Source organism: Pelodiscus sinensis, chromosome 31, assembly GCF_052426305.1.
Source record: "Pelodiscus sinensis isolate ZL-2025 chromosome 31, ASM5242630v1, whole genome shotgun sequence".
NCBI lineage: Eukaryota > Metazoa > Chordata > Testudines > Trionychidae > Pelodiscus > Pelodiscus sinensis.
The window spans coordinates 9,299,302-9,326,999 of record NC_143082.1 but is presented as its reverse complement, the minus strand read 5'-3'; the positions used below and the strand labels follow the sequence as shown (position 1 = coordinate 9,326,999).

The 27,698-nt window shown below is 56.3% G+C and overlaps 2 protein-coding genes across 6 annotated transcripts in view; one reads left to right on the top strand and one right to left on the bottom strand.

The window, feature by feature from the left end:
* PDE1B (phosphodiesterase 1B) overlaps positions 1-1,546 on the top strand; it is a 137,250-nt gene extending 135,704 nt beyond the window's left edge. For 2 of the 3 annotated variants that reach the window (XM_006131134.5, XM_075902082.2), the window contains one exon: positions 105-1,546. The gene's annotated coding sequence lies outside the window, so the exon portion shown is untranslated. The remainder of the gene's footprint in view (positions 1-104) is intronic. The other variant, XM_006131135.5, reaches the window with a different exon arrangement.
* Positions 1,547-11,361: 9,815 nt separating this feature from the next.
* Positions 11,362-27,698, bottom strand: part of PPP1R1A (protein phosphatase 1 regulatory inhibitor subunit 1A) — a 59,351-nt gene continuing 43,014 nt past the window's right edge. For all 3 annotated transcript variants that reach the window (XM_075902083.2, XM_089774584.1, XM_089774583.1), the window contains exons 3-7: positions 19,926-19,963; positions 19,323-19,386; positions 18,669-18,875; positions 13,791-13,918; positions 11,362-12,272 (exon numbers count right to left, since the gene is read on the bottom strand). In XM_075902083.2, the coding sequence (XP_075758198.2) occupies positions 13,791-13,918; positions 18,669-18,875; positions 19,323-19,386; positions 19,926-19,963 (437 nt within the window). In that variant the 3' untranslated portion in view covers positions 11,362-12,272. The remainder of the gene's footprint in view (positions 12,273-13,790; positions 13,919-18,668; positions 18,876-19,322; positions 19,387-19,925; positions 19,964-27,698) is intronic.

Below are 27,698 nucleotides of genomic sequence, written 5' to 3'. Positions count from 1 at the left end.
ACCCAGGGGCTGGCACGGTGCAGGGTGGGCGCTGGCTCAGCAGGGCCTGGCGAGCAGGCAGATCCTGCTGTCTAGGCCTTGACTCTCCTGCTCTGGCCCAGCAGGTCCCTTTTCCGACTGAATGATGCAGTTTAGTCCAAAGTCTTCGATGCCATCGAAATCAGCACCATCGCAGGAGGAGCCGCCCCGGCCGGAGGGCGCGGGAACAACCATTGCCGAGATAGAATTCTTAAATGTCACCTGAGAGCCGAGGGAAACCCAGATGTCACCAAGCACATGACCTGAGCCCGTCCACGTCCTCCCTCGCCACCCCCCAGAGCCCTGCAAAGGCCAGGCCCGCCCTGCCAAGCCAGGCACAACAGCCCCTGTTCCGCCTGCCTTCCTGCCCTGCCCCTCCCGTGGGGGCCAGCGGTGGCATCTCACTGCCCGGCCAGTAAACGCCCAGAGCTGCTGAGCCAGGGCCTTGCCCACCTCTTTGTATGGGACTTGCTCTGTGCCATCCCGAGGTGTCAGATGCCCAGGGGTGAGTGAGGAGAGGCAGCTTCAAGGGGTTGAAGCTGGGCTGGGGAAGGGGTTCCCAAAGATGGAATTTGGGTGGAGGGGGTTCCATGTATGTTCCAACAGCTCCTGTGCCAGGGCCTGAGCCCGCATTGTCAGAACAGCTTTTGGGCTCCTACTAAGCGCCTAGAGGTGGGATCTGGGTCTAGCTGGCACGGGCTGGCAAAGTGGGCCCCACGGCATGACACTTCCTGTGCGCTAAACCCCTCCCCCTGGCGCCCTTCCAGTCTGATTGGGTCAGGGCCCAGCCACTGCCCTTCCCGCGAGGAGCCCGGGGCTCCGGCTGATGTCATGGGGCTGGAGTGGGCGGGTAGCCGCAGGGCCGTGCTCTTTTGCACGCCAAGGAGCTGTCGTGTGGAATCTGGCCCTGCCAAGCCCCGTGTGACACGGGTGCTCGGTGTCACCTTGCACATGGGGCTGTGCACTGTGGCAGGGCAGCCGTGAGGAGGGGCGGAGGCAGGGTGTTCACTCCTACCCCATCACAGAGCAGTGTCATCCTGGGCCGTTCCCATGACTGGAGCGAGGGTTCCCAACCAGGCCCTGGCTCCTCACCGGACTCGGCAACCTCCACAGCCTCCCTCGTGCCCCGCAGCACTGGCATGTTTTGAACCCTGCACTCTGCTCACACACGCACTGACTCTGGCAGCCTCAGCTCACACGTTACCCCCGCCAAGCTGCCGTGCCATGTGCTGCAGCAGGGGTCAGCAAGGTCCCTGGGTGCCAGCAGGCTCCGGGGCATTGGCACAGCTGGGGGGAGGGGCAGGGCTGGGGGCTGAGCACCCTAGAGGGGCTGGACAGGGAATGAAGATTAGGGGGTGACTGACAAGCATTGGAAGAGCCGGGGGTGCTCTGGGGCTGCAGGCGGGAGGGAGGGGCTCTGGTAGGTCGGGGGATCCCAGGGCTCAGCTTGAGAGGGCTGCAGGCGGGAGGGAGGGGCTCTGGTAGGTCGGGGGGATCCCAGGGCTCAGCTTGAGAGGGCTGCAGGCGGGCGGGAGGGGCTGTGGTAGGTCGGGGGGATCCCAGGGCTCAGCTTGAGGGGGCTGCAGGCGGGAGGGAGGGGCTCTGGTAGGTCCGGGGGATCCCAGGGCTCAGCTAGAGGGGGCTGCAGTGGGAGGGAGGGGCTCTGGTAGGTCCGGGGGATCCCAGGGCTCAGCTAGAGGGGGCTGCAGTGGGAGGGAGGGGCTCTGGTAGGTCCGGGGGATCCCAGGGCTCAGCTAGAGGGGGCTGCAGTGGGAGGGAGGGGCTCTGGTAGGTCCGGGGGATCCCAGGGCTCAGCTAGAGGGGGCTGCAGTGGGAGGGAGGGGCTCTGGTAGGTCCGGGGGATCCCAGGGCTCAGCTAGAGGGGGCTGCAGTGGGAGGGAGGGGCTCTGGTAGGTCCGGGGGATCCCAGGGCTCAGCTAGAGGGGGCTGCAGTGGGAGGGAGGGGCTCTGGTAGGTCCGGGGGATCCCAGGGCTCAGCTAGAGGGGGCTGCAGTGGGAGGGAGGGGCTCTGGTAGGTCAGGGGGATCCCAGGGCTCAGCTAGAGGGGGCTGCAGGCGGGCGGGAGGGGCTGTGGTAGGTCCGGGGGATCCCAGGGCTCAGCTTGAGGGGGCTGCAGGCGGGAGGGAGGGGCTCCGGTAGGTCAGGGGGATCCCAGGGCTCAGCTAGCGGGGGCTGCAGGCGGGAGGGAGGGGCTCTGGTAGGTCGGGGGGGGATCCCAGGTCTCAGCTAGAGGGGGCTGCAGGCAGGAGGGAGGGGCTCCGGTAGGTCGGGGGGATCCCAGGGCTCAGCTAGAGGGGGCTGCAGGCGGGAGAGAGGGGCTCTGGTCGGTCAGGGGGATCCCAGGGCTCAGCTAGCGGGGGCTGCAGGCGGGAGGGAGGGGCTCTGGTAGGTCAGGGGGATCCCAGGGCTCAGCTAGAGGGGGCTGCAGGCGGGCGGGAGGGGCTGTGGTAGGTCCGGGGGATCCCAGGGCTCAGCTTGAGGGGGCTGCAGGCGGGAGGGAGGGGCTCCGGTAGGTCAGGGGGATCCCAGGGCTCAGCTAGCGGGGGCTGCAGGCGGGAGGGAGGGGCTCTGGTAGGTCGGGGGGGGATCCCAGGTCTCAGCTAGAGGGGGCTGCAGGCAGGAGGGAGGGGCTCCGGTAGGTCGGGGGGATCCCAGGGCTCAGCTAGAGGGGGCTGCAGGCGGGAGAGAGGGGCTCTGGTAGGTCGGGGGGATCCCAGGGCTCAGCTAGCGGGGGCTGCATGCGGGAGGGAGGGGCTCTGGTAGGTCCGGGGGATCCCAGGTCTCAGCTAGAGGGGGCTGCAGGCAGGAGAGAGGGGCTCTGGTCGGTCAGGGGGATCCCAGGGCTCAGCTAGCGGGGGCTGCAGGCGGGAGGGAGGGGCTCTGGTAGGTCGGGGGATCCCAGGGCTCAGCTAGCGAGGGCTGCATGCGGGAGGGAGGGGCTCTGGTAGGTCCGGGGGATCCCAGGTCTCAGCTAGAGGGGGCTGCAGGCGGGAGGGAGGGGCTCTGGTAGGTCCGGGGGATCCCAGGGCTCAGCTTGAGGGGGCTGCAGGCAGGAGAGAGGGGCTCTGGTAGGTCAGGGGGATCCCAGGGCTCAGCTAGAGGGGGCTGCAGATGGGAGGGAGGGGCTCTGGTAGGTCGGGGGGATCCCAGGGCTCAGCTTGAGGGGGCTGCAGATGGGAGGGAGGGGCTCTGGTAGGTCGGGGGATCCCAGGGCTCAGCTAGCGGGGGCTGCAGGCGGGAGGGAGGGGCTCTGGTAGGTCGGGGGATCCCAGGGCTCAGCTAGCGGGGGCTGCAGGTCAGACCTGAGGGGTGGCAATGGCCCATGTCTCGCTCCAGCCCTCCCCACAGCTAACAGTAAATCCCCCTGGACTCTGCCGGCCGGCTCTGCAGTGGGGTGTCTGGGAGCTGCCCAATGCTGACCTTCCCGGGGCCGGGGCCTGGGCCTTGTCTAGATGAGGGATCCGGGGGAGCCCGCTCCAGCCAGTGTGACATCGGACGACCCTCTCAGAGCCCTGCTGGCCCAGAGCTAGGGCGCCTCACTGGCTGCTGAGCCAGTGGCTGTGGGCTAGGACCTGGGTTCTTTGCCCGGCTCCAGGAGCAGCTGGGGAAAGGGGGAGAAATCTGTATTTTAAAGAGCGTATGTGTAGTAGTGCAGGCCGGGCGCTGGGCGTCCGCACTCCTGGGCCCTCGCTGCAGCGCTGGGCGTGGGGAGGGTCTCGTGGATGGGGAAAGTCCTGTGAGTCCTTTGCTACTGGGAAGGTGCTTGTGACCAAGGTACCTCCTGCCTCAGTTTCCTCTGCTGCCTCTGGTTCGTGGCACTGCCCCAGGGGTTGCCAAGCTAATGTCCGTGCTGGTTGACAAGTGTTTTGAGATGGGGGCAGGAGGAGGGGAATGGGTGTGTGAGTGAGGCGCTGGGCTCCACCCTGGTGCTGCCTGAGCTTCAGATCCAGGGAACCCTGCTGGGTTTGTCCTGCAGCGCATGCTGGGGGCGCCATGCTCAGTGGGCTGACAGGGCACTCACCAGAGGGGCTCACTGCCCAGGGCTGGGGGCTGGAAGCTGCATGCATAGGGGCCAGAGTGTGGGGCCTGGGGCTGTATCACGACAGGCTGGGAGCCAAGGAGGTGGGGGGTGAGGCTGGGAGGTCACTTGCTATGAGGACCAGGAGCCTGAGGGGATACCTGGGAGGTACACTTGCTATAGGGTTCAGGAGCCTGGGAGGTAACATTTGCTATAAGGGCCAGGAGCCCGGGAGATGGCTGGAAGGTACATTTGCTATAAGGGCTAAGAGCCCAGGGAGTGGCTGGGAGGTACATTTGCTATAGGGCCAGGAGCCTGGGGTGGGTGGGAGGTACACGTGCTAGAAGGGCCAGGAGGTGTGCTCCCATGGAGGGAGTGAGAGCCATGTGCACTGCATTGTACTTGCTATAGGATATGGGCATGTGGGAAGGAGGGGGAGGTGCATGCTTTGAGGAGTACACTGGAACTAAGTGCTGGGTATTCGGAGGGTTTGAGGCAGGTATACCAGCTGTAAGGGCTGGGTGCTTGGGAGAGGGGATGGGGGCAGGTATACCAGCTGTAAGGGCTGGGTGCTTGGGGGAGGGGATGTGGGCAGGTATACCAGCTGTAAGGGCTGGGTGCTTGGGGGAGGGGATGGGGGCAGGTATACCAGCTGTAAGGGCTGGGTGCTTGGGAGAGGGGATGGGGGCAGGTATACCAGCTGTAAGGGCTGGGTGCTTGGGGGAGGGGATGGGGGCAGGTATACCAGCTGTAAGGGCTGGGTGCTTGGGAGAGGGGATGGGGGCAGGTATACCAGCTGTAAGGGCTGGGTGCTTGGGGGAGGAGATGTGGGCAGGTATACCAGCTGTAAGGGCTGGGTGCTTGAGGGAGGGGATAGGGGCAGGTATACCAGCTGTAAGGGCTGGGTGCTTGTGGGGAGGGGATAGGGGCAGGTATACCAGCTGTAAGGGCTGGGTGCTTGGGGGAGGGGATGGGGGCAGGTATACCAGCTGTAAGGGCTGGGTGCTTGTGGGGAGGGAATAGGGGCAGGTATACCAGCTGTAAGGGCTGGGTGCTTGCGGGGAGGGGATAGGGGCAGGTATACCAGCTGTAAGGGCTGGGTGCTTGCGGGGAGGGGATAGGGGCAGGTATACCAGCTGTAAGGGCTGGGTGCTTGTGGGGAGGGAATAGAGGCAGGTATACCAGCTGTAAGGGCTGGGTGCTTGTGGGGAGGGAATAGAGGCAGGTATACCAGCTGTAAGGGCTGGGTGCTTGGGGGAGGGGATGGGGGCAGGTATACCAGCTGTAAGGGCTGGGTGCTTGGGGGAGGGGATGTGGGCAGGTATACCAGCTGTAATGGCTGGGTGCTTGGGGGAGGGGATGGGGGCAGGTATACCAGCTGTAAGGGCTGGGTGCTTGTGGGGAGGGAATAGGGGCAGGTATACCAGCTGTAAGGGCTGGGTGCTTGGGGGAGGGGATGTGGGCAGGTATACCAGCTGTAATGGCTGGGTGCTTGGGGGAGGGGATGGGGGCAGGTATACCAGCTGTAAGGGCTGGGTGCTTGGGGGGAGGGAATAGGGGCAGGTATACCAGCTGTAAGGGCTGGGTGCTTGGGGGAGGGGATGGGGGCAGGTATACCAGCTGTAAGGGCTGGGTGCTTGGGGGAGGGGATGGGGGCAGGTATACCAGCTGTAAGGGCTGGGTGCTTGGGGGAGGGGATGGGGGCAGGTATACCAGCTGTAAGGGCTGGGTGCTTGGGGGAGGGGCTGGGGGCAGGTATACCAGCTGTAAGGGCTGGGTGCTTGGGGGAGGGGATGGGGGCAGGTATACCAGCTGTAAGGGCTGGGTGCTTGGGGGAGGGGATGGGGGCAGGTATACCAGCTGTAAGGGCTGGGTGCTTGGGGGAGGGGCTGGGGGCAGGTATACCAGCTGTAAGGGCTGGGTGCTTGGGGGAGGGGATGGGGGCAGGTATACCAGCTATAAGGGCTGGGTGCTTGGGGGAGGGGCTGGGGGCAGGTATACCAGCTGTAAGGGCTGGGTGCTTGGGGGAGGGGATGGGGGCAGGTATACCAGCTGTAAGGGCTGGGTGCTTGCGGGGAGGGGAGGGGAGGGGTCATACCTCTTATAAGGGTACCTCCCAACTATCCCCCAGGGCACCTGACCCCTATAGAGCTGGGCTCCCGGAGCAGATTTGTCTTTGGCTCAGCCGAGGAGAAGCTCTGATGCCCCCTGGATGACTTGCCTGTCAGACTAGGGGCCCTGGATGCTGGGTCTTCAAGTGCTGCCCCCCCCCCCCTTCCCAGGATGCTCAGCTGTCTAGGAGCCTGCCCTCTCCGCTGGGCCGGCCCGGCTGGCCTTTGCACTGGGCTGGCTGGAGACACTGATGTCACTGGGCTCTGCAGGGAGCAGTGCTGTGCCCTGACCACAGACATGCATGTATTCAGGAGGGCAGTTCCTGGCTTCTCTCTGAGAGCTGGGGATGGGGCGCTCCCACGCCCAGTCCCTGCGCCATTCAGTGGCACCTGTAGAATCCCTCTTCCCCTTAGGAAGGACGCTGTGGCTGATGGACCACGTTTGCTCCTGGTGCATGGGGAAGGAAGTGGGGCCGGGCGTCAGGACCCCTGGGTACTACCTCCAGCTCTGGGAGAGGAGTGATGTCTAGTGGGTGGAACAGTAGAGTGGGACTCGAGACACAGGTTCTAGTCCAGGCTTTGGGAGCGAACGGGGGAGGGGGAGGATTTGCTGTGTGGCTTTGGGAGAGTCACCCCATGGCCAGCATTGAGTCACCCCCACCCCAGTAACACAGGGCGAGTGATGCTGCAGAGTGCGGGCTGGTTTGGAACTGAGGCTGCTCTGCAGGAGGTGGGCGGGCAAAGGCGCCAGGGAGGAAGAGCAAAAGAGGGACAAAGCCCCCAGCCCAGGCAGAGCCATTTGCCTGTTCTCAGAGCACCCGTGTATCAACTCCAGGCCACACCCTGCTCTTGCCCACACCATGGAAAACCCACACGAGGCCTGGCCAGAGAGCACTGGGAGCCAGCAGAGCTCAGCGCCTCGCAGGGCCAGGCATGAGGTGAGACAGAATCAGGCTCAGAATCAGCAGCTCCCTATCAGGAGCGTCCCCAGGACTGACCTCCTCAAACCGGCTTCCTTGGGGCTCTTTCAGCTGTGAGGACCTTTAATCTGGTCACCGCTTAGTGGCCATGCCCCAGTGGCCCTGAGCTGCTAACCTCTCCCGCCTGCACTGTAAATACACCCGAGCTCACCTCCGCCATGGGTATTCTCTGTACGTGTTTGTACTTCGGGCGTAATTTTCTACCATGCAGTTACTCTTCGTTTCTCGAAACCGGTTATTATTCGAACAGCTCCACATTCCAACGCTGAACCCAAACTCTGCGCATGTGAAAATGAAACCAAGGAACTAAGCAAAAGAACTACGTGAAGGACAAATAAAAAACAAAAGTGAATTAAAACTGGTTCCTGTTGTTTTTCCCCTGCCGATGGGAATAATTTTAAAGTCCTCAGACCAATTGAGAGAAAGAAAAAATCTTCACAGGGGAGAAAAAAGTGATTTATTGATTGATTTTGTTTTTTTAGAAAAAAACAACCCCTGTCTAGTTCATACCCTGGCTCGGGAAACAGAGTGGGATCTAGTTAGAAGGGCAGGATTTTTCTAACAGTTTCTGTAAGTATATCAGAATCAGCAAGTCTGCCACAAAAAACAAAAATCAGTGAAGCCATTGGCTGTTCCAAGGTGCACTCAAGGTAAACATGGCAGCTGCAGTGACGCTAAATGAATTCTTTGCATCAATCATCTCTGCAGTTATGAGGGAGATTCCCACACCTGAGCCATTCCTTGTCAAGGAACAGTTCTGAGGAACAGTCCCAGACTGAGGTGTCAATAGAGAAGGTTTTGGAACAAACTGATAAACAGTAATAAGTCCCAAGGACCAGCTGGTATTTGCCCAAGAGTTCCAAAGGAACTCAAACCAGAAATTACAGCCCTGCTACCCAAGGTATGTACATCAGCCTCTGCCCCAGCTGACTGGAAAGGAGCGACTGTTGTGCTGATCTTTAAAAAAGATGCCAGAGTAATCCAGACAATTACAGGCCAATAAGCCAAACTTCAGTACCAGGCAGATGCGTTGAAGTTAAAGAACAAGATTATCAGACACACAGATGAACACAATATGTTGGGGAAAAGTCAACATGGCTTTTGTAAAGGGAAATCCTGCCTCAAAACATTAGAATTTTTGGAGGGTGTCAACAAGCATGTGGACAAAGGTGATCACCGTGTGCTTAAACGCCTTTGCCAAGGTCTCACATCAAAGGCACTTGAACAAAGTGAGCCATTGGGGCAAACAAGGCAACGTACCCACATGGCTCAGTACCTGGTTAAAAGGCAGGAAACAAAGGGCAAAGTGAAACACTATCCCAATGAACAGTGAGAAATAACAGGTCCCCAAGCAACTGTACTGGGGCTCGTGTAGGTCACAGGTCCATAAATGACCTGGGAAGTAGGGGTGGAGAGGGAAGGTGCAAACCTCCCTGACAACACAACGTTACCCACCAGATGAGCAACTGTGAAGAGTTACAAGGAGCTCACAGGACTGGGTGACTGGGCAACAAAAGAGCAGAAGCCGGTCAGTATGGTCAGTGCAAAGTAACGCCCATTGGAAACCAGCATCCCAACTCCACCGAAGGTGATGGGGGAGGGTCTAAATGCCCTGTTACTAATGGAAGAGTCACGAGTCATTGTGGGGAGTCCTCTGAAAACAGCCACTCAATGGGCAGCAGGGGCCAGAAAAGAAACACCATGTTGGGCATCATTAGGCAAGAGAGAGACTAAACCAGCAAACAGTATAGTGCCACCCTGTTAATCCATGGCATGTGGATATTCACACGCTGAGTGCAACTGGGGTTGCCCCAGCTGAAAAAGTGATGTTAGACCTGGGACAAGTACAACAAGGCGCAAAAAAAGGGATTAAGGGTATGGAACCATGTCTGTATGAGAAGGGCTTAAACAGACTGGGCCTGTTCAGCTTGAGGAAGAGGTGACGAAGGGGGGTCTATAAGACCATGCCTGGAGCGGAGACAGTGAACAGGAAAGTGACATTTACCCTCTCACAGAACACGAGACCCAAGGGTCCACCAATGGAATTGACAAGCAGCAGGTATAAAACGAACCCAAGGAGCCTGGAATTCGTTGCCAGGGGAAGGTTGTGAAGGTCACATGAATAACTGGGTTCAAAGAATACTTAAATTCATGGTGGGTAGGTGCATCAGGGGCTATTAGGCCAGGTTGTCAGGGTGTGCTGGGTGTCCCCGAAGCACTGCCTGCCAGCAGGTGGGACTGGACAATGGGATGGGTCACTCGAAACTGCCCTGCTCTGTTCATTGACTCTGAAGCATCTGGCACCTGGCACGAGTCACCGCTGGCACCAGGATACTGAGCTGGCTGGGCCATTGGTCCGGCCTAGTGCAGCTCTTCAGGACTCCTTGGCTCTATTTGCCAGCCTGGGAGGGGAGTGGTGCCTAGTGGATAGGGCAGGGGCTGCTGTGGGGTCAGTCAGACATCTCTTTTACGGATCACACAGGGCGTTAACCATAGGACTTTGCCTCTGATCCCCTGGCCATTTCTGAGTGCCATTGTGGTCTAGGCCAGGCCTCTCCTCTCCAGCCAGCTGAGGCCCCTGTTCCCTTGGCAGCTGCTCTGGCTGGGCCTGGGACCAAGCTCAGAGCTGGCTGCACTGAAAGCCTCCTGGCTGCCATGGAGTCACAGCTGGGACAGGGCCTCCCCTCCATGGGATACTAGTGCCCTGGAGCTGCGAGGGGCAGGCCGAGAGCAGGGCCCTGGGAGCCGGGGGCATGTCTGTGCCTGGTGGTCAGTGCTGAGGAGGGGGCTGCCGGAGAGCCCAGAACAGCAGAGACAATGCTCCCTTGCCTCGGCACCACGGGATGGAGGACCCCTCCCAGTGAGACCAATGGAGGCTCCTCCCCCAGGACAAGGGGGCCTTGCCTTCCTGTTATTCTCAGTGCAGGCTGCTGGGGGCTGGGCACATCCTCAGCCAGGCCTTCCTCCCGCCAGCCCCCCGCCCCTGCAGCCAGGGGGTGGGACCTGACTGGCCTTTAGAGGGAAACGACAAGCACTTTGAGACACGGCACAGGCCTCAGCCAGTGGCTCCCTGAATGTCCCCCCAGCCAGCGCACTATGCAGGTGGCTCTGCACTGCTCTGTGCCTCATGGCCCGGGGGCCTGCTGGAATGTGGGCGGGAGGCTAGGGAGCAGGCATGACAGGTTCCCCAGGGGCCTCCAGCCTTCCCCCCCCAGCCGCTGTCCCCGCTCCTGTCAGCTGCTCGGCACCGCCCCTCACATAGCCATCTATCTGGGAAGGAGCTGGAGAGCCACTAAGGCTGAGCCCCCCTGCAGACTGGCCAGGCGAGCAGAATGACCAGGAACACAGCGGCCCCTGCAGCCCTGAGCCTCACTTTGCTTCTCCGGCTTTTATTTTTAACACGCTCCTTCTCAGGAATGAACGGCGGGAATTTCAAAACTAACCAAACCCTTTACTGCCCAGCATGTGCTTGGCCTGTGCAGCTCCCTGCACCTGAGGATGTTAAGAGGGGCTAATCCACTAATCGTGTAGTCGATAAAAGTGTTCTCAACTACACGATTAGTCGATAAGAGAAGGCTGCTGCGGCTCGGCCGTTTAAATGTAGCAAGAGCCGGGCATGCAGGCAGCGCAGCTCCTACTACATTTAAACTGCAGAGGCACAGTGGGGGTAGCTCCTGGACCCGGCTCATGCCAGGTCCAGCAGCCTCCCCTGTCCTCCCAATAGAGGCAGCAACGCAGGGTTGTAGGAGCAGGCAGCACTGCGGAGACAGTGCTGGGGGAACCAGCTTTTAATTTGGCTCCCCCCAGTACCAGTTCCTGCTTCCTCCCCCCACTTGCTGCCTCTGTATCAGCAAGGGCAGCAAGGACGGGGGGGGGGGGAAGCGAGTAGTTGAGTAGTCGACGCGACAACTTGCTTCCACCTCTCCCTGCAACACAGGCACCTGCTGTCCTTGGACTGTGCGACTCCAGAGGGACCGGACACTCCTGCGGCTCACAAGAACAGCCAGGCTTTGGGAAGGGTTAACCCTCCTGCTTCACTGGCCACTCAAGAGCAGGATGAGACCTGCACAGATTATCCTCTGCCTGCTGCAGCGGGCTTCTTCCCCCTTCCTTTGCAGCCTCTGGCATCGGAGAGCTGGGAGACCGGGCAGGATGGGCCCAGTGTCCCCCCCGCACTGCACCCCAGCGCAGGGTGCAATGAGCAGCAGGCACCAACAGGAGAAGATCAGTTTATTGATTGACATGACAGGCTCGGTGCTCTGGACGGACAAAGCGGCAGTGATTTGCAGAGGGCTGAGTGCAGGTGACGACAGACACGCCGGGCAGGGCTCAGCCTCCTGCACCGCCGCACAGGGGCAATGTATGCTCACCTCCCAGGCTTGCCCTGGGGTCAGCCGAGCCCGGCCCAGCTTGGCCCCACCGGTCCTGAGACCTGGCTGAGGGCGGCAGGAGCCCGGTAGGGCGAAAGGCCCTGTGCGCACCCAGGGAGAGGAGGAAGTGCGGAGGTTTTGCTGCAGGGGGTTCCTGTGTGGCTGGGGAGAAAGGGGTGTCCCTGGGCTCCTCAGGGCTCGTCCACACCAGCACAAAGGTGTCTTTATCCCAGGACTGGGACATGCTTGACAGGGTGTGTCAGGTTGGGGAGGGAGGCTGGGGGCAGCCTGACAGAAGGCTCAGCCATTGCCTCATTCCCCCTGTGGCCTCATGCAGAGTGCGAGGCTCTGTGCTGTGCTGTGCTGTGCTGTGCTGTGCTGGGCAGTGCAAGGAGGAGCTCTCTGGACACTGCATGGAACTACAAATCCGTGCCCGGCCCTGCCAATCCTGCCCAGGATCATTGTGCTTGCTGTGAAAGGCCCCATGTGTGCCAGGCTGCTCCATCTGCCATGAGCCAGGAAGGGCTGGTGGGGCCCTGGGGCCAGATTGCAGCCTCTCCTTCCCACCCCAGGGCACCTGCTCTACATCAATAAAAAAACCCAAAATCACAAACACCCAAACAGCCATTGAAATCTTAGAAAACAATCATCAAGTGCCCCCTCCAAACTCAGTGATCTTCCTTCTTCCTTCCTCCCTGCTGCGTCGCCCTGCCTCTGTCCTCGAAACACCACTCACACCTGGATGGCACGCCACCTACAGGAGGGTCAATACACAACAGATGTTGGGGTTGGGAATGGGACCCACTCTATGAACTCACAAAAGCAAGGGAACGAAAAGCCATGTTGCTTCCCAATTCATCCTGCTGCTCCTTCACCTGCAGGCACATGCCCTCCCATTGCCATGGCTCCTGTAACCTTAACTCTGCCCATTTTTGCACTGTGTGCACAACTGTTCCCTGGACAATGCTTCTCCAGCACATAGTATGGGGAGGGTTGGGACATGCACTGGCTGTGCTGATAGGGTGATTCAGTGCATACTTCAGAGCAGAAGGGATGAAGGGAGGATGGCATCACTAGGGGCAGAGTTAAGGCTGTCATGGGTGATAGGGAGATATCCAGCCTGAGTCAGATAATGCCTCCCCTTACTGCCCAGAGGATGAGCCCCAAGACCCAGACTGAGTTAAGATTTTGACTTCAGGGCTGTTGGGACTGTCCGGGGGGTGGGGGGCGGCATATGAGCCGTGGGACCTGTCCCCTTTCTCCCTCATAGGCACCACATGGAGCTGAGAGGAACCAAACAACCTTGTTGATTTAAAAGTGGCTTCTTGGGGCAGCAGCACTCCCAGTGACCACATGCATTATGAACGGGACCCTCGGGGCGCTCACTCTCACTCCTGCTTCCAAATGGCCAGTCCAAAGTTCCTGTGTCCAGGGAGCAACATCAGCTGCAGCCAGGTGGGAAGCTGTGAGCCCAAGCCCAGGGCAGTCAGTCCAGCCCAGCCCTGCCACGTTACCATGTCCTGGGCTCACATGGCCCATGGGATTCCCAAGATCATTCCCTTTCCTCCTCTCTATCCACTGTGCTCCGCCCTGAGCCACACCGCTCCAAGTGCCTGTCTGTTCACAGCCTGAAGATCCTGGTGCATCGCCTGTCCCCCCACACCAACGCTCCCTCTAATCATTTCCATCCATGTGCAGAATAATTTGATGTGCATGGGCACGTGTGAATGTGCACCAGCAGTAGAAAGAAGAAACCCAGCTGTAGGCACTTGCTAATCAGCTGGGCAGGATTGGAATCTCTGCTGAGTGGCCACACAAGCACCCAGCTTACAGGGAACACCGCTGCACCATCAAGTCAGCATCTTTCTGCTCTGCCTGTGCTGCCAGCATCTGTGTCCTTTCTCGGAATTCTTATCAGCATGTTGGTACTTAAGGGTCAGATGGATCGACTAGTCTGTCTAAACCATCCCCTCTCTGCACATGGAAGCAGCACGCCCTGTTGTAGCTTGTGTCTGCTCAGGTCACCTTAATATATGGAGATATACCTAGCTCATAGAGCTGGAAGGGACCTTGAAAGGTCATTGAGTCAAGTCCAGTCCAGTCCCCTGCTTTCGTAGGAGGAGCAGGTACCATCCCTGACAGATTTGCCCCAGATCCCTAAATGCCCCCTCCCCCAAGGATTGAACGCACACCCATGGATGTCACAGGCCAATGCTCAAACCACAGAGCTATCCCTGCCCCCCACCTGCTCCCACCTCCCAGGGATTCCTACCTAGTCACTGGCAGGAGCCGGCTTGCCTGAGGAATCCGTTGGCCGTCTGTGTACGTGCTGCTTCTCCGAGCACCGTCCTGGCCTTCCATCGCCTTCGCTTCTTGCACAAGCCCCTGTCGATTCGTCCTCTGCACAAAACAGGCCCAAGGAGCCCTATGTAAGGGTCTTCCCCTTGCAGGGTGTTCCCAACATGGGCTTGCACCTTGGGACAGGCCGTCCCCCGATGCAGCCTGCTCCAGGGACCTTCGCCCTGCAGGACATGTGGCAGCCTGCCCTAGGGCCACCTTCTTCCCGAGCAGAGAGAGGCTGCCACGGAGACTGACTGAGTGGAGCTTGTGGTGACTTTTGGTGGGGCGAGCGCTGCTCTCACGAGTGCCAAGGGATTCTGGGTGCCCCGCACAAGCACCCTGAGCCAGATCTCCCCCAGCTGGGCACTGGTGCCAAGACAGAGGACGGGGGACTTGCACCTCCCCTATCCAGCATGTCCCCGTACACAGGCTAGGGGGCATTTCAGTGCTGCCCATGACCTCATGGGGCATTGCAGATTGGAAGGGAAAATGCAGGCACCCAGCCAGAACCACTGCGGGGCCCCCAACCAGTGTTCTGAGCCCCCCTCGGTCATTCAAGAAGGGAAAAACCCACAGCCACTTCCAGCCACAGCCCTTTAGCTCAAGTGAGGGCCAGGCCTTTAGCTCAAGTGAGGGCCAGGCCTTTAATGCTAGAAATCCCAGGCGAGCGGCGGAGGAGCAGGGTGCAGGGACACATTCCTGTGGGCTGCTTTAGGGAAGCCGTGTGTAGCTGATGCAGTGTTGTTCCCAGCACGAGAGAGTCGGGGGAGGAGAGGGACCTCATTGATTGTCCCAGCTTTGCTGGGGAAAGAGACAAGCTTTGGAGCCACACCGAGATTTTTGTCATTGAATCCTAGAACTGGAAGGGACCTCGAGAGACCATCGAGTCCAATCCCCTGCCCTCATGGCAGGACCAAGCATCGTCTAGATCATCCCTGACAGGTGTCTGTCCAACCTGCTCTTAACTATCTCCAGCGATGGAGATTCCACAATCTCCCTAGGCAATTTATTCCAGTGTTTAACCACCCTGACAGGAAGTTTTTCCTGATGTCCAACCTAAACCTCCCTTGCCACAGTTTAAGCTCATTGCTTCTTGTCCTATCCTCCGAGGCCAAGGAGAACAATATTTCTCCTTCCTTGTAACACCCTTTTAGAGACTAGAAAACTGCTCTCATGTCCCCTCTCAGTCTTCTCTTTTCTAAACAGGCCCAGTTCTTTCAGTCTTCCCTCATAGATCATGTTCTCTAGGCCTCTTCATGCAAAACCTACAGCCTTGTCTTCCCCACTGTGATGATCAACAACCTCACAACACACCTTTCAAGATCCATGGGTCCTCGCACGTGCCTGTTACAACATGTGGGGCACCCCATCCACTCTGCTAAATGCCCCATAACAGTGATACGGATAACCAGACATTCACCTTGAACTCACCCAGGAAAATGATGAGACAAAACCACCACAGCGCCTGAGAGTGAGCCCGCCACACCTGACCTCTCAGTCCCCATCCTCAAAGGAAACCTGCCCAACTCCTTCAAAGGACGACCCTGGGAGCTCACATTCACATTCACAACTAACTCACATAAGAACATAAGAACGGCCGTACTGGGTCAGACCAAAGGTCCATCTAGCCCAGTAGCCTGTCTGCCGACAGTGGCCAATGCCAGGTGCCCTAGAGAGGGTGGACCGAAGACAATGATCAAGCGATTTGTCTCCTGTCATCCTTCCCCAGTGTCTGACAAACAGAGGCCAGGGACACCACTTCTATCCCCTGGCTAATAGCCTTTTATGGACCTAACCTCCATGAAACTATCTAGCTTCTCTTTACACAATTACAGTTATCAGTAGGGCCTCTTTTTTGGCGCCTGTGTTACTGAATCAAAGTCTTGCTCATTAGATTGCAGGCCTGTTGCTGTTTTCATGTTACAGGCCTCTATTTAGGCCTGCTGACTCCATGTTATTGACCCTCAACTTACTACATTGGACACTAAATACCATGGACTGAATGAGACACTGGATTCATGGCTCACTGCAACAATCTCTAACCCACAGACAACTCTCTCATCGAAGCTGCTTTTCCCCTTCCTCCTGCCTGCCCCACCATGGCACTTCATCTTGAATGGTCCCTTGAAATCTGTCTTCACTGTCACTAAACAATCAGCTCCACCTTGTATCTAGCTGGGACACTGAGTACTTTCCCCAGGCCTGAAAGACAGCACTGTGCTTCTCTCTGTCCGTAACCCCGAGCGGTCCCACTTTGTCTCCCTGTGCACAGCTTGTGAGTTCTGTTTGACTTCAGAAACTCCCTGGGAATCCGGCTGCGAGGCTGCAGCCTCACTGTGAAAGGTGGGGGGTGTTTGCCCTCTGTGGTGCCACTTGTCTCCACACGCAGCTGACCAGCGGCACCACGCCAATGAAGGGGGGTTGTTAAACGTGGATAATTTCCCCTTCGGATGGACGGCCTGTGTTGCTCAAGGCGCAGCCGGTGAGGCCGACGGGGAGGTCATCTGGCAAAGGGGGTTTGGGAGAAGAAGTTTCTCACCAGTCAGGGAGAGAGAGATCAGAAGCAGAAGCAGACGTCATGATCTGGGGAAGCCAGAATGCGCCACAGTGGAACTGAGGCGAGCAAATGCCTCCTGGTGTGTTGTTAATTTGTCTCGCTCTAGGTAATCCTTGTGCTATCTGCAGTACAGAAAAACTGGGTTTGGACTCCTTTGCAAAGCCCGTGCGCCTGTGTGCATCCCCATCACGCCCCCTGGAAGGACAGGGGAAGCTGAGGACACTGAAATGACTAACAGACATGCCGTCATTCATCAATGATGCTACCGACAGAATTGCCAGGCCCCTGGGCAAGGTGTGTGGGGGGGTGGGTCTGTGCCCCCACAAGGGGCAGAGCCTCAGGCAGAAGGGGTAGGATTGGGGCAAGCTTCCCCCAGCCAGCCCTTCAGCCCTGCCTGGAGGGCACCTCCCAGAGCTCCGGGGGCAATTTAAAGGGCCTAGCACTCCATCTGCTGCCACTATTGCAGTAGCAGCAGTGGTGGCCAGGACCCCCAGGCCCTTTTAAATTGCCAGACCCTGGGGCAGCTGTCTCCACCCCTCCTTGACAGCCCGAGCCAGGCTGTTGATGGAAGAATAGCTAGATAAGGAAAGCACAGACAGAGAAAAAGAGCCCCGCAGCGCACAGATCTCAAAGTCCTTTGCAGACATTAGCTGTCAGTTCCATGGCAAGTAGGGTATGACCATCTCCCTGGCATACAGAAGGGGAAACTGAGGCATAGAGAGGGGCTGAAATCTGCTCAAAGTCACACAGAGCCAGGGAGAGAATCCAGGTTTTCTGTCTCCCACTCCTGCAGCAGGAGAGCCTGTGGTGTTCCATGCAGCTGTTTTGCACTTTTAGATGAGTGAGCGAGCGAGCGAGAAGCTGGGAAGCTGGTTCTCATCTGGCTGCGTCAGTTGCGCTGGAGTCAGCGATGTGCGTGTCCCACTTTGCAGGCTGCCAGCAGGAGGACTTGGTACATATTTGATGAGGGGGTTTGGAGGTATTTTTAAAAGGCTGCTCCAGTGAGTGATTCATCAGGGAGGGAAGGGATCGCACCTTTTCCCCAACTGCATCACGGCACCGATTCCCAGCTGCTCTACCATGCGCTTGCCCAAATCACCAAATGGGCAAGCCATTCCTGAGCCTGGTGGCCAGGGTCCATCACTCCATTGATCAGCTGCGTTGGCATCTTCCCCCTGTGGCTGCATCTTCCCCCTGTGTCCACTAGAGGCCAGTGTTCTCACAGTTGCTGCAGATCCTTTCTTATCTCCATCAGACCCAAGCCCTACACCCTCCACCTCGTTCCCACAGCCTCTCCAAGACACGGCTTCACTTAGCCCACCGGGGCAAGGAAGCGGGGCACCATGGGTGAGGCCAGCATGGGGTATGGGGCAGAAGAAAGGGGGTTTGCTCCACACAGCGGTTGGGGCTTGTGGGTCAGAACTAAGGTTATTGTGTGATGTGCGCAGGTGACTTTCCACACTGAAAGCCCTGCTGCTAAGCGAAAGCTGTTGTCAGAGCAATGGGCACTGTGGTTACTCCCTCCGCTGTTCCTTCCCAAGGCTCTGAGGGCTCAGCCGGGCTGAGAACTGTGTGCTTTGTAGGAGAGCTTTGCGGGAGTATTTACAGTAGCTGCCTTCTTGCTGCACAGGGTGGGGAAACGAGGGGAGGGGACAGTCCCAGATGAGCTGACCTCATGGCTAAAGGGAGTCGCACCCTTTTGTGCATCAGTTCCCCTCCTGTAGCGTGGGGTGGAGAGCCCCGCCCATCTCTCCATGGGGCTGGGAGGGTAATTGCCTTAAAGCAGGTGAGGTATCTAGGTACCACAGTGATGGCACCTGAGACAGGAACTTGCAAGCTCAGGGGCACAAGCAAAGTTCAATGCCACATTTAAGCAGTCACAGGCCTGATCTTCCTGGGAGCAGACATTGGCCAGAGCAGGCGGGACTCTACCCCGAATGCCCCACAGCCAGAGGCTGCTGCCTGTCCCAGGATCTGGGGCCCAAGGTTGGGGTTGGAGGCCGGATGAGCTGCAGGTTCTGCCTTGGGACCCAGCTCCCCTGGTCTGCTTGTGGCAGCGGCATTGACACCAGCGTGTGCACAGTGGGCTGCACGTTACCCCAGCCTCGCACTGGTGTGAGTGAGGCACAAGGTGTCAGTGGAGAAAGGTGGAACCAGGCCTGGCACAGAGCAGGGCAGATAGAGGGGCCGGAGCCGACCCACCCTGCAGGGGAAGGACTCTGTCCAGTGAGGGCGTGTCTATGTTATACTCACGCCCGTCTGGCTCAGTGTGGTTGCCCTCCGGAGACTCCAGCCTGGTCTTGGCCCGGACATGGGGGCAGGTCCCCCCAGGGCTGTGACTGGGGTCTGTGTTACCGTGGTGGCAGCACCCGGGGCTGTGTGGGTCCTGGCTCCCCACGCTGGCATCCTCCTCCTCCCGCTCCTGCTTGCACAGGTGGTGCTCCACCATCATCTGCAGTTCTGCGGGAGAGAGAAATGCCAGGTGAGCCCTTGGGGCCAAAGGGGGAGCTCCTGGCCGCTGGGGGTCATCAGACCCATGGACTCCTGCACTGTGTCTCTCCAATGGGGCACAGTACGGGCAGCGCTGGTTCACCATGGCTCAGAGCTTATCCTGATAGCTCCCAGGCCTGACGCCAGGGCTGAGCCACCCCGGGCAGATCCCCCCAAACCTGGGGCCCGTTCCCAGCACTGCCACCCACGCCCATTCCTAGCATGTCTGTCCAGCGCCGATCCTCTCCGCTCAGAGGAGAAAGGATGCGACTGGAGGGAATGTGAGAACAGACCGAGACAGTGGGCGGACGGGCGGGCGAAGGAAGCAGGAGAGGACAGAAGCATTTCCTGGAGACAACCAGCTGCATGTCCTCGTGCTCCCCAGACCGGCATGAAGTGGAGGACGTGCCACGGTACCTTTCATGGTGGGCGTCGTGCGGGGGACCTTCTTCCGCTGCCTGGGGGACATGGACAGCCCCGACTGCAAAGGGAGGAAAGGCCAGGTCACCGCAGGACACTGGACGGCACAAGAACCCTACAGCCACCCGAGCCGGAGGCACTGGGGCTGCTTGGGTTGTTTGCAGGGGCTGGCATCCAACAGGCACAAAACAGGGCACATTGCCCCCCACCCCACTCCAGTCCCCCCACTGAACAGGGCCCCATCTACAGAGCCTCTGCCCTTGCAGTCACTTCCCCATCACGTCCCCACTTGCTCATTCACACCCCCTAACTCTACCCCCAAACCTGCTCCTCCACACTCAGACTCCCCCGCTTGCTCCCTACACCTGTGTTCTCCGGGGATGGCAGCCCCTTGGCTCGCTGGGCCCTGGGCTGAGGCGAGGCTGAGCCCACTGATGGAGCCGCTCTGCCCTGCTGCTCCAGCACAAGACTCAGGCATGTGCCTGCCAGGAAATGCAAGGCCCGTAGGAGTCATGCTGCACTGGGCTCGCCTGACGGGCACTTGCCTGCCAGCCCCTCCCAACCCACCAGAGGAGGGTGCGTGAGACAAGAGGCACCTACCTTCAGCAGTGGGTTGGGGAGACGGTCCTCGTCGATTTCTGGGGGGGGGGGGGAGCGAGGAGAAAAAGAGTGGGGTGGGGGAGGGAGAAGAGGAGCAAGAAGTTAACAGAGAGAAGGCACCAGGAGCTGATCACATCCAGTGCAGGCTGGCACAAGCGGGGGGTGGGGGTCTCTCATCCCCATGGGCAGAGCCAGCTCTGGGGATCCTCAGCAGCTGCTTTAGAACACGGTGTTCAAAGCGTTAACCCTCCTTCCGCTGCCCACACTCACCCTCTGCCTGTCCAGAGCAGCCCTAGCTGGGGACCTCAAAACGCTTTGGAAACATGGACCAACATCATCGCAGCCTCCCAGTGCGGGAGGGGGCAGGGCAGGGGCTCAGCCCTGGTCCGCAAGGGGGCTGGGATATTTGCTCAGATACTCGAGCAGCCAGAGGCTGGGCCCGACTGAGCATGTCTCTCATGTGCCATTCCCAGCACTGCAAAACGCCCCCCTCCCATTCAGCATGGAGGCACTCTGTGCCCCCCTGGCACTGGGCAGGGGGCAGTGGGTCAGGCCCTAGCCCTGCCCGGGAGTCACTGTTTGTCACTGGTGAAATGCACTAGCATTTCCCAGGGAGCAAGCCAGCTCCCAGCACAGCAATGGAGTCTCTGTGCCAGGGCACCACACCCCAGGCTGGTGTTGGGCACACGGCACAGTAGGCCCGATGCTGCCAGACTCACCCTGACCCGCAGTGGGGCAGCTCCAGTTGCTGATGATTTGCAGCAGCGTGGCTGAGATCAGGGTCAGGCCCAGCCTGCTGGGTTTATCTGTTCCCAGTTTTTCCCTGGTGGGGTTGGTTTTGTTGTCAGTCCCTGCTGGGCAGCCTGGGTGAGTGGCCCCTTTTCCTTCCTAGAGCACGTGTGCGTGTATGTCAGTGTGTGCACGCTCTTTGTACAGAGTGCTCACAAAATGGGTATATTTGTGGGATGGTCTGTGTGGGGTGTGTGCTAAGTGCATGTGGAGAGCAGGCTGCTGCAAAGCAGGGAAGGTAGGTGTGTGTGTGTGTGTGTGTGTGTGTGTGTGTGTACGTGTGCGTGTGCATGTGCGTAGGCACGCACATAAGAGAGAAAGAGAGGGAGATTCCGTGGGCTCTCTGCCTGTGTCTTGCCACCTCCCCCGCAGGACTGGGCTGGAATGCTGTCACCATGACAATTTCTGCTCCAACAGACTAAAAAAATCCCCCAGTTTTAAAACACTTGCCCACTCAGCAATGGGTACCCGACCTGTAGCATCGCAGTTGCCTGGGAAACAAAATAGGGTGTTGCCATGGTAACCAGAATTCCACTGACCACCAAATTCCCTCAGCCACTGAGAGGCTTGTGGGCCTCAGGAGGGCCTCAATGGAAGAGCTGTTGGTTTTCTCTCCTTTCAAGCCCTCATCCCTCCCCTCACACTGCTCTGAAGCACTGGGAGAAAGAAAGAATGACATTGTGGTATTGCAGCCTCCACTATAGCAACGGTGGATTCTCCATCACAGGCAATTTTTAAATCCAGATTGGATTGTTGTCTAGAAGTTCTCCTTTCATTCCAACAAGGATTAATTCACAGAAGGTCTCTGGTCTGTGGCAAACAGGAAGCCAAACTAGATTATCACAATGGCCCCTTCTGGACTTAGAATCTATGAAGGTCTCATGGCTTGTCTAGACTTAAAATGCTACAGCAGCACAGCTGCATACCTATGGTGACAGGAACAGCCCTCCTCCTCCTCAAGAGGTGGTACCTAGCTGGATGGATGTAGTTAAACCAACCTAATTGTCTAGTGCAGACCTGACTTAGAATCATGGAATCGTATCATCAAGTCCAGTCCCCTGCCCTCACGGCAGGACCAAGCACTGTCTAGACCATCCCTGACAGATGTCTATCTAACCTGCTCTTAAATATTTCCAACGATGGAGATTCCACAACCTCCCTAGGCAATTTATTCCATTGTTTAACCACCTTGACAGGTAGGAAGTTTTTCCTACTGTCCAACCTAAATATCCCATGCTGCAACTTAAAAATATTGCTTCTTGTCCTGTCATCAGAGGCCAAGGAGAACAATTTTTCTCTCTCCTCCTTGTCATACCCTTTTAGATACTTGAAATCCGCTATCATGTCCCCTCTCAGTCTTCTCTTTTCTAAACTAAACACGCCCAGTTCTTTCAGTCTTCCCTCATACGCCATGTTTTCCAGACTTTTAATCATTTTTGTTGCTCTTCTCTGGACCCTTTCCAGTTTCTCCACATCTTTCTTGAAATGTGGTGCCCAGAACTGGACACAATACTCCCATTGAGGCCTAATCAGTGCAGAGTACAGTGGAAGAATGACTTCTTGGCTGTGTCTACACTGGCATGAATTTCCGGAACTGCTTAAAACAGAATAGTTTTCGTTATAAGTATTTCCGGAAAAAGAGTGTCTACATTGGCAGGCTGCTTTTCTGGAAAAGCCCTTTTTCCAGAAAAGCATCTGTGGCCAATGTAGATGCGCTTTTCCAGAAAAGAGCCCCGATCACCATTTTCGCGATCGGGGCTTTTTTCCGGAAAAGACTATTGGGCTGTCTACACTGGCCCTTTTCCGGAACAGTGTTCTGGAATAAGGACTTATGCCCGAGCGGGAGCAGAATAGTTTTTCCGGAATAGCGGCTGATTTTGTACAGTAGAGCGTCGTTGCTTTTCCGGAAATTCAAGGGCCAGTGTAGACAGCTCGCAGCTTATTCTGGAAAAGCGTCTGATTTTCCGGAATAAGTGGCCCAGTGTAGACACAGACCTTGTGTCTTCCTCACAACACTCCTGTTAATACATCCTAGAACCATGATTGATTTTTTGCAACAGTGTCACACTGTTGACTCATGTTTAATTTGTGGTCCACTATGACTCCTAAATCCCTTTCAGCAGTACTCCTTCCTAGACAATCACTTCCCATTCTGTATGTGTGAAACTGATTGTTCCTTCCTAAGTGGAGTATTTTGCATTTGTCCTTATTAAACTTCAACTTGTTTACCGCAGACCATTTCTCTAGTTTGTCCAGATCATTTTGAATTTTGTCCCTATCCTCCAAAGCACTTGCAACCCCTGCCACCTTGGTATCATCTGCAAACTTAATAAGCACACTCTCTATGCCATCATCTAAATCACTGATGAAGATATTGAATAGAACCATTCCCAAAACAGACTCCTGCAGAACCCCACTAGTTATGCCCTTCCAGCATGATTGTGAACTGTTAATAACTACTCTCTGAAAATGGATATCCAGCCAGTTATGTAGTCACCTTATCGTAGCCTCATCTAGGTTGCATTTCCCTAGTTTATTGATAATAAGGTCATGCGAGACTATGTAAAATGTCTTACTAAAGTCTAGGTATGCCACCTCCACCGCTTCTCCCTTATCCACGACACTTGATATCCCATCAAAGAAAGCTATCAGATTGGTTTGACTTGAGTTGTTATTTACAAATCCATGCTGGCTGTTACCTGTCACCTTATTATCTTCCGGATGTTTGCAGATTGATTCCTTATTTACTTGTTCCATCATCTTGTCTGGCATAGAAATTAAACTGACTGTTCTGTAGTTTCCTGGGTTGTTCTTATTTCCCTTTTTACAGATGGGCACGATATTTGCTCTTTTCCAGTCTTCTGGAATCATTCCCGACTACCATGACTTTTCAAAGATGATAGCTAATGGCTCAGATACCTCCTTTATCAGCTTCCTGAGTATTCTATGGTGCATTTCCTCAGGCCCTGATGACTTGAAGACATCTAACTTTTCTAAGTAATTTTTAACTTGTTCTTTTATTTTAACTTCTAAACCTACCCCATTTCCATTAGCATTCATTATGTTAGGCATGCTGTCACCATCCATCTTCTTGACAAAAACCGAAACAAAGAAGTCGTTAAGCAGCTCTGCCATTTCCAAGTTTCCTGTTATTGATTCTCCGTCTTCACTGAGCAATGGGCGTACCCTTTCCTAGGTCTTCCTCTTGCTCTGAATATACTTGTAGAACATCTTCTTGTTACCTTTTACATCTCTAGCTAGATTTAGCTTGTTTTGTGCTTTTGTCTTTCTAATCTTGCCCCTGCATACCTGTGTTGTTTGCTTATACTCATCCCTTGTAATTTGACCTAGCTTCCACTTTTCATACAACTCCTTTTTGATTTTTCAGAAAATGGGGCCTCTGTCACTGCTGTTTGATGTTCTCAGAGCTAACCTGAGCAAAGTACAACATGAGATGGGAGGCAAATCCACTTGTCTGAGCAAATTAGACCTGATCCAAGTGATCCTGCTCCTGTTGCTTAATCCCAGCTTCTGACAAACAGAGGCTAGGGTAAGCATTCCTACCTCTCCTGGCTAATGGCCATTGATGGATCTAACTGCCATGAATTTATCTAGTTCTTTTTTGAACCCTGTTAAAGTCTTGGTCTTCACAACATCAACTGGCAAGGACAGTGAAGGCGGCTCACTGGAAGGCGGCTCACTGGACGACAGGCGGAGCTACCACCGGGACCACGTAAAGTGCATCGATCCTTACCCCCTCCAGGTTGGGATGGTGAAACTCTGCCGGGTGAACTTTTGAACCCTGGGGCAGCACTGACCCGGAGCAGAGACTTTTGGGGTGTTGGACTTTTGGGACTTTGGGGGGATTTGTGGCTGGGTGGAGGGCCTTTGCTCGTGTTTGGTCTATAAATCCGGTGTTTCCCCAATTTAATGCAGATGTTGGTTACCTCATGTTATTAAAGGTTTGCTACTATACTGAGGCTCTGTGCTTGCGAGAGGGGAAGAATTGCCTCTTTTGAGGCACCCAGAGGTGTATGTAAGATTTCCCAGGTCACTGGGTGGGGGCTCGAGCCGGTGTTGTATTACCTTGTTGGGAGGAGACCCCTAGATACTGAACCCGCTCTTGCTGCCCTTGCTGCTATTTACTCGGCCTGGCAGAAGGGTTACAATTGTATAGACCTCTACCATATCCACCCTTGGTCTTGTCTATGCTGAAAAGTCCCAGTCTTATTCTCTTCTCATATGGCAGCCATTCCATACCCCTACTAATTTTTGTTGCCCTTTTCTGAACTTTTTCCAATGCCAAGATATCTTTTTTGAGATGAGGTGACCACATCTGCTTGCAGTATTCAAGATGTGGGCATATCATGGATTTATATAGAGGCAATAAGATATTCACAGTCTTATTCTCTATCTCTTTCTTAATGATTCCCAATTTTCTGTTTGCTTTTTTAATCTCTGCTACCTCACATTAGATGCTACACACTACAGGCTGGTACTCCCTGGATGTGTTTACATTAAGCTAATTGTCAGGGGAAAACAGCCTTTTAACCACTGTGATGCAGGTCTGGGTGAGGGCTGAGTCCTGTCTACACTAGTACCTCTACCAGGTGGGGTTGCCCAAACTGGCCAGGGCTGTAGAAAGACAAGTGAACGAGCTCTTATGGTGGGATTTGGGGAGACTGACCTCTCTCACACAATTAGAACCATACAGCCATAGAGTTAGAATCAAGGGCACCAAGTCTAAACTCCTGCTATGATGCAGGATTTGTTAAGTCCAGGGTGACTCGCATGACTGGAGCGCTGTCATGGAAGGGTATAGACTGTTCAGGAAGAACAGCCAGGGGAGAAAAGGAGGAGGAGTTGCACTATATGTAAAAGAGCACTATGATTGCTCAGAACTCGAGCATATAGAGGGAGAAACACCTGCTGAGAGTCTATGGGTTAAGTTTAGAGGTGCAAACAACAGCAGTGATGTTGTGGTTGGTGTCTACTACAGGTCACCGAATCAGGTGGATGAGGTAGATGAGGCTTTCTTTGGACAACTGAGAGAAGCTTCCAGATTGCAGGCCCTGGTTCTCGTGGGGGACTTTAATCACCCTGGGTATGTCTACACTACAAAGTTAATTCAAACTAACAGACGTTAGTTCAAATTAACTGTGATAGGCGCTACACTAGCGATCGGCTAGTTTGAACTTAATTCGAACTAGCGGAGCGCTTAATTCGATCTAGGTAAACCTCATTCCACGAGGACTAACGCCTAGTTCAAATTAACTAGTTCGAATTAAGGGGTGTGTAGCCACTTAATTCGAACTAGTGGGAGGCTAGCCCTCTCCAGCTTTCCCTGGTGGCCACTCTGGGCACCACCAGGGAAACTCGTCTTTCCCCCTCCCAGCCCCGGACCCCTTAAAGGGGCACGGGCTGGCTACGGTGCCCGTTCCAGGTGCCAGCCTGCCAGCACCCAGCCAGCAGACCCTGCACCTGGCATGGCACGAACCAGCCACCCGCTGCCACCCAGCCCTCCCACTCTTCCCGGGACCAGGCTGGCGGCTCCCAGGAGCCTCCCCAGAGCTGCAAGAGGCGGGCGCCCGCCTGGTCTAGTGCAGACATCGTGGACCTCATCCACGACCTCCGCACTAGGCACAGGAAAGTGGCCGTCTAGGGCAGGAGAGCTGCCAGTCTGGCCACCCAGGAGCAGGTGTGCATGAAAATCAAGGTGGTCCACTGAGACCCCCGACTCTGAGCCCTGAGCTTACAATGGCCATACTGGGTCAGACCAAAGGTCCATCTAGCCCAGTAGCCTGTCTGCCGACAGCGTCCCACACTAGGTACCCTGGAGGGGATGGACCGAAGACAATGACCAAGCCATTTGTCTCGTGCCATCCATCTCCAGCCTTCCAAAACAGAGGCCAGGGACACCATTTCTATGCCCTGGCTAATAGCACTCCATGGACCCAGCCTCCATGAATTTATCTAACTTCTCTTTAAACTCTGTTCTAGTTCTAGCCTTCACAGCCTCCTGCAGCAAGGAGTTCCACAGGTTGACCATCTGCTTTGTGAAGAAGAACTTTCTGTTATTAGTTTGAAGCCTGCTACCCATTCCTTTCCTTTGGTGTCCTCTAGTCCTTCTATTATGGGAACTAACGAAGAACTTTTCTTTATGCACCCTCTCCACACCACTCGTGCTTTTATAGACCTCTATCATATGCCCCCTCAGTCTCCTCTTTTCTAAGCTGAAAAGTCCCAGTCTCTTTAGCCTCTCTTAATATGGGACCTGTTCCAAACCCTTGATCATTTTAGTTGCCCTCCCCTCTCCCACCCTCTCTCTTCCCCTCTCCCACCTCCTTTTTCCAGTCTCCCCGAGTTTTGTTCAATAAAGAGAGTTTCTATTTTTGAACACACGTGTCCTTTATTTTGTACATCAGGAAGGGGGGCTAGGGAGGGGTAAGTGGAAGGAGGTGAGGGAGGAATGGGGTACGAACCCCCGATGGGGAGGACTGGGGTGGCTCTGCGGGCTCCTCTGCTGCAGCCCCCCGATTGATCCCCCCCCCCCCCGGATGGCAGCCTGCGGCAAGTGCAGCCGGGCTGATGGCCAAGTGCTGTGATGTGCCGAGTGTGGGCATTCAGGGCACTCTAAGACAGGACTGCTTTGCGGTCCCTCATCGAGTTAGACAAGCGAGCGGGGAACCCCTGAGAACTGTCTGTCCGGGGTGGAGGTCGGGACCCTTTAAGCACAGCCCTTGGCTAGTCTGAGACAGCAGCTCCACACTCTAAGTCCTAATCTGATGCCCTGCCGGCACTGCTTCCGGCCATCCTTAACCTCGGTTCAGGGTCCACTCAGTGTGGACATGCTAGTTCGAATTAGCAAAACGCTAATTCGAACTAGTTTTTAGGTCTAGATGCATTAGTTCGAATTAGCTTAGTTCGAATTAACTAATTCTAATTAAGTTAGTTCGAATTAGTGCTGTAGTGTAGACATACCCC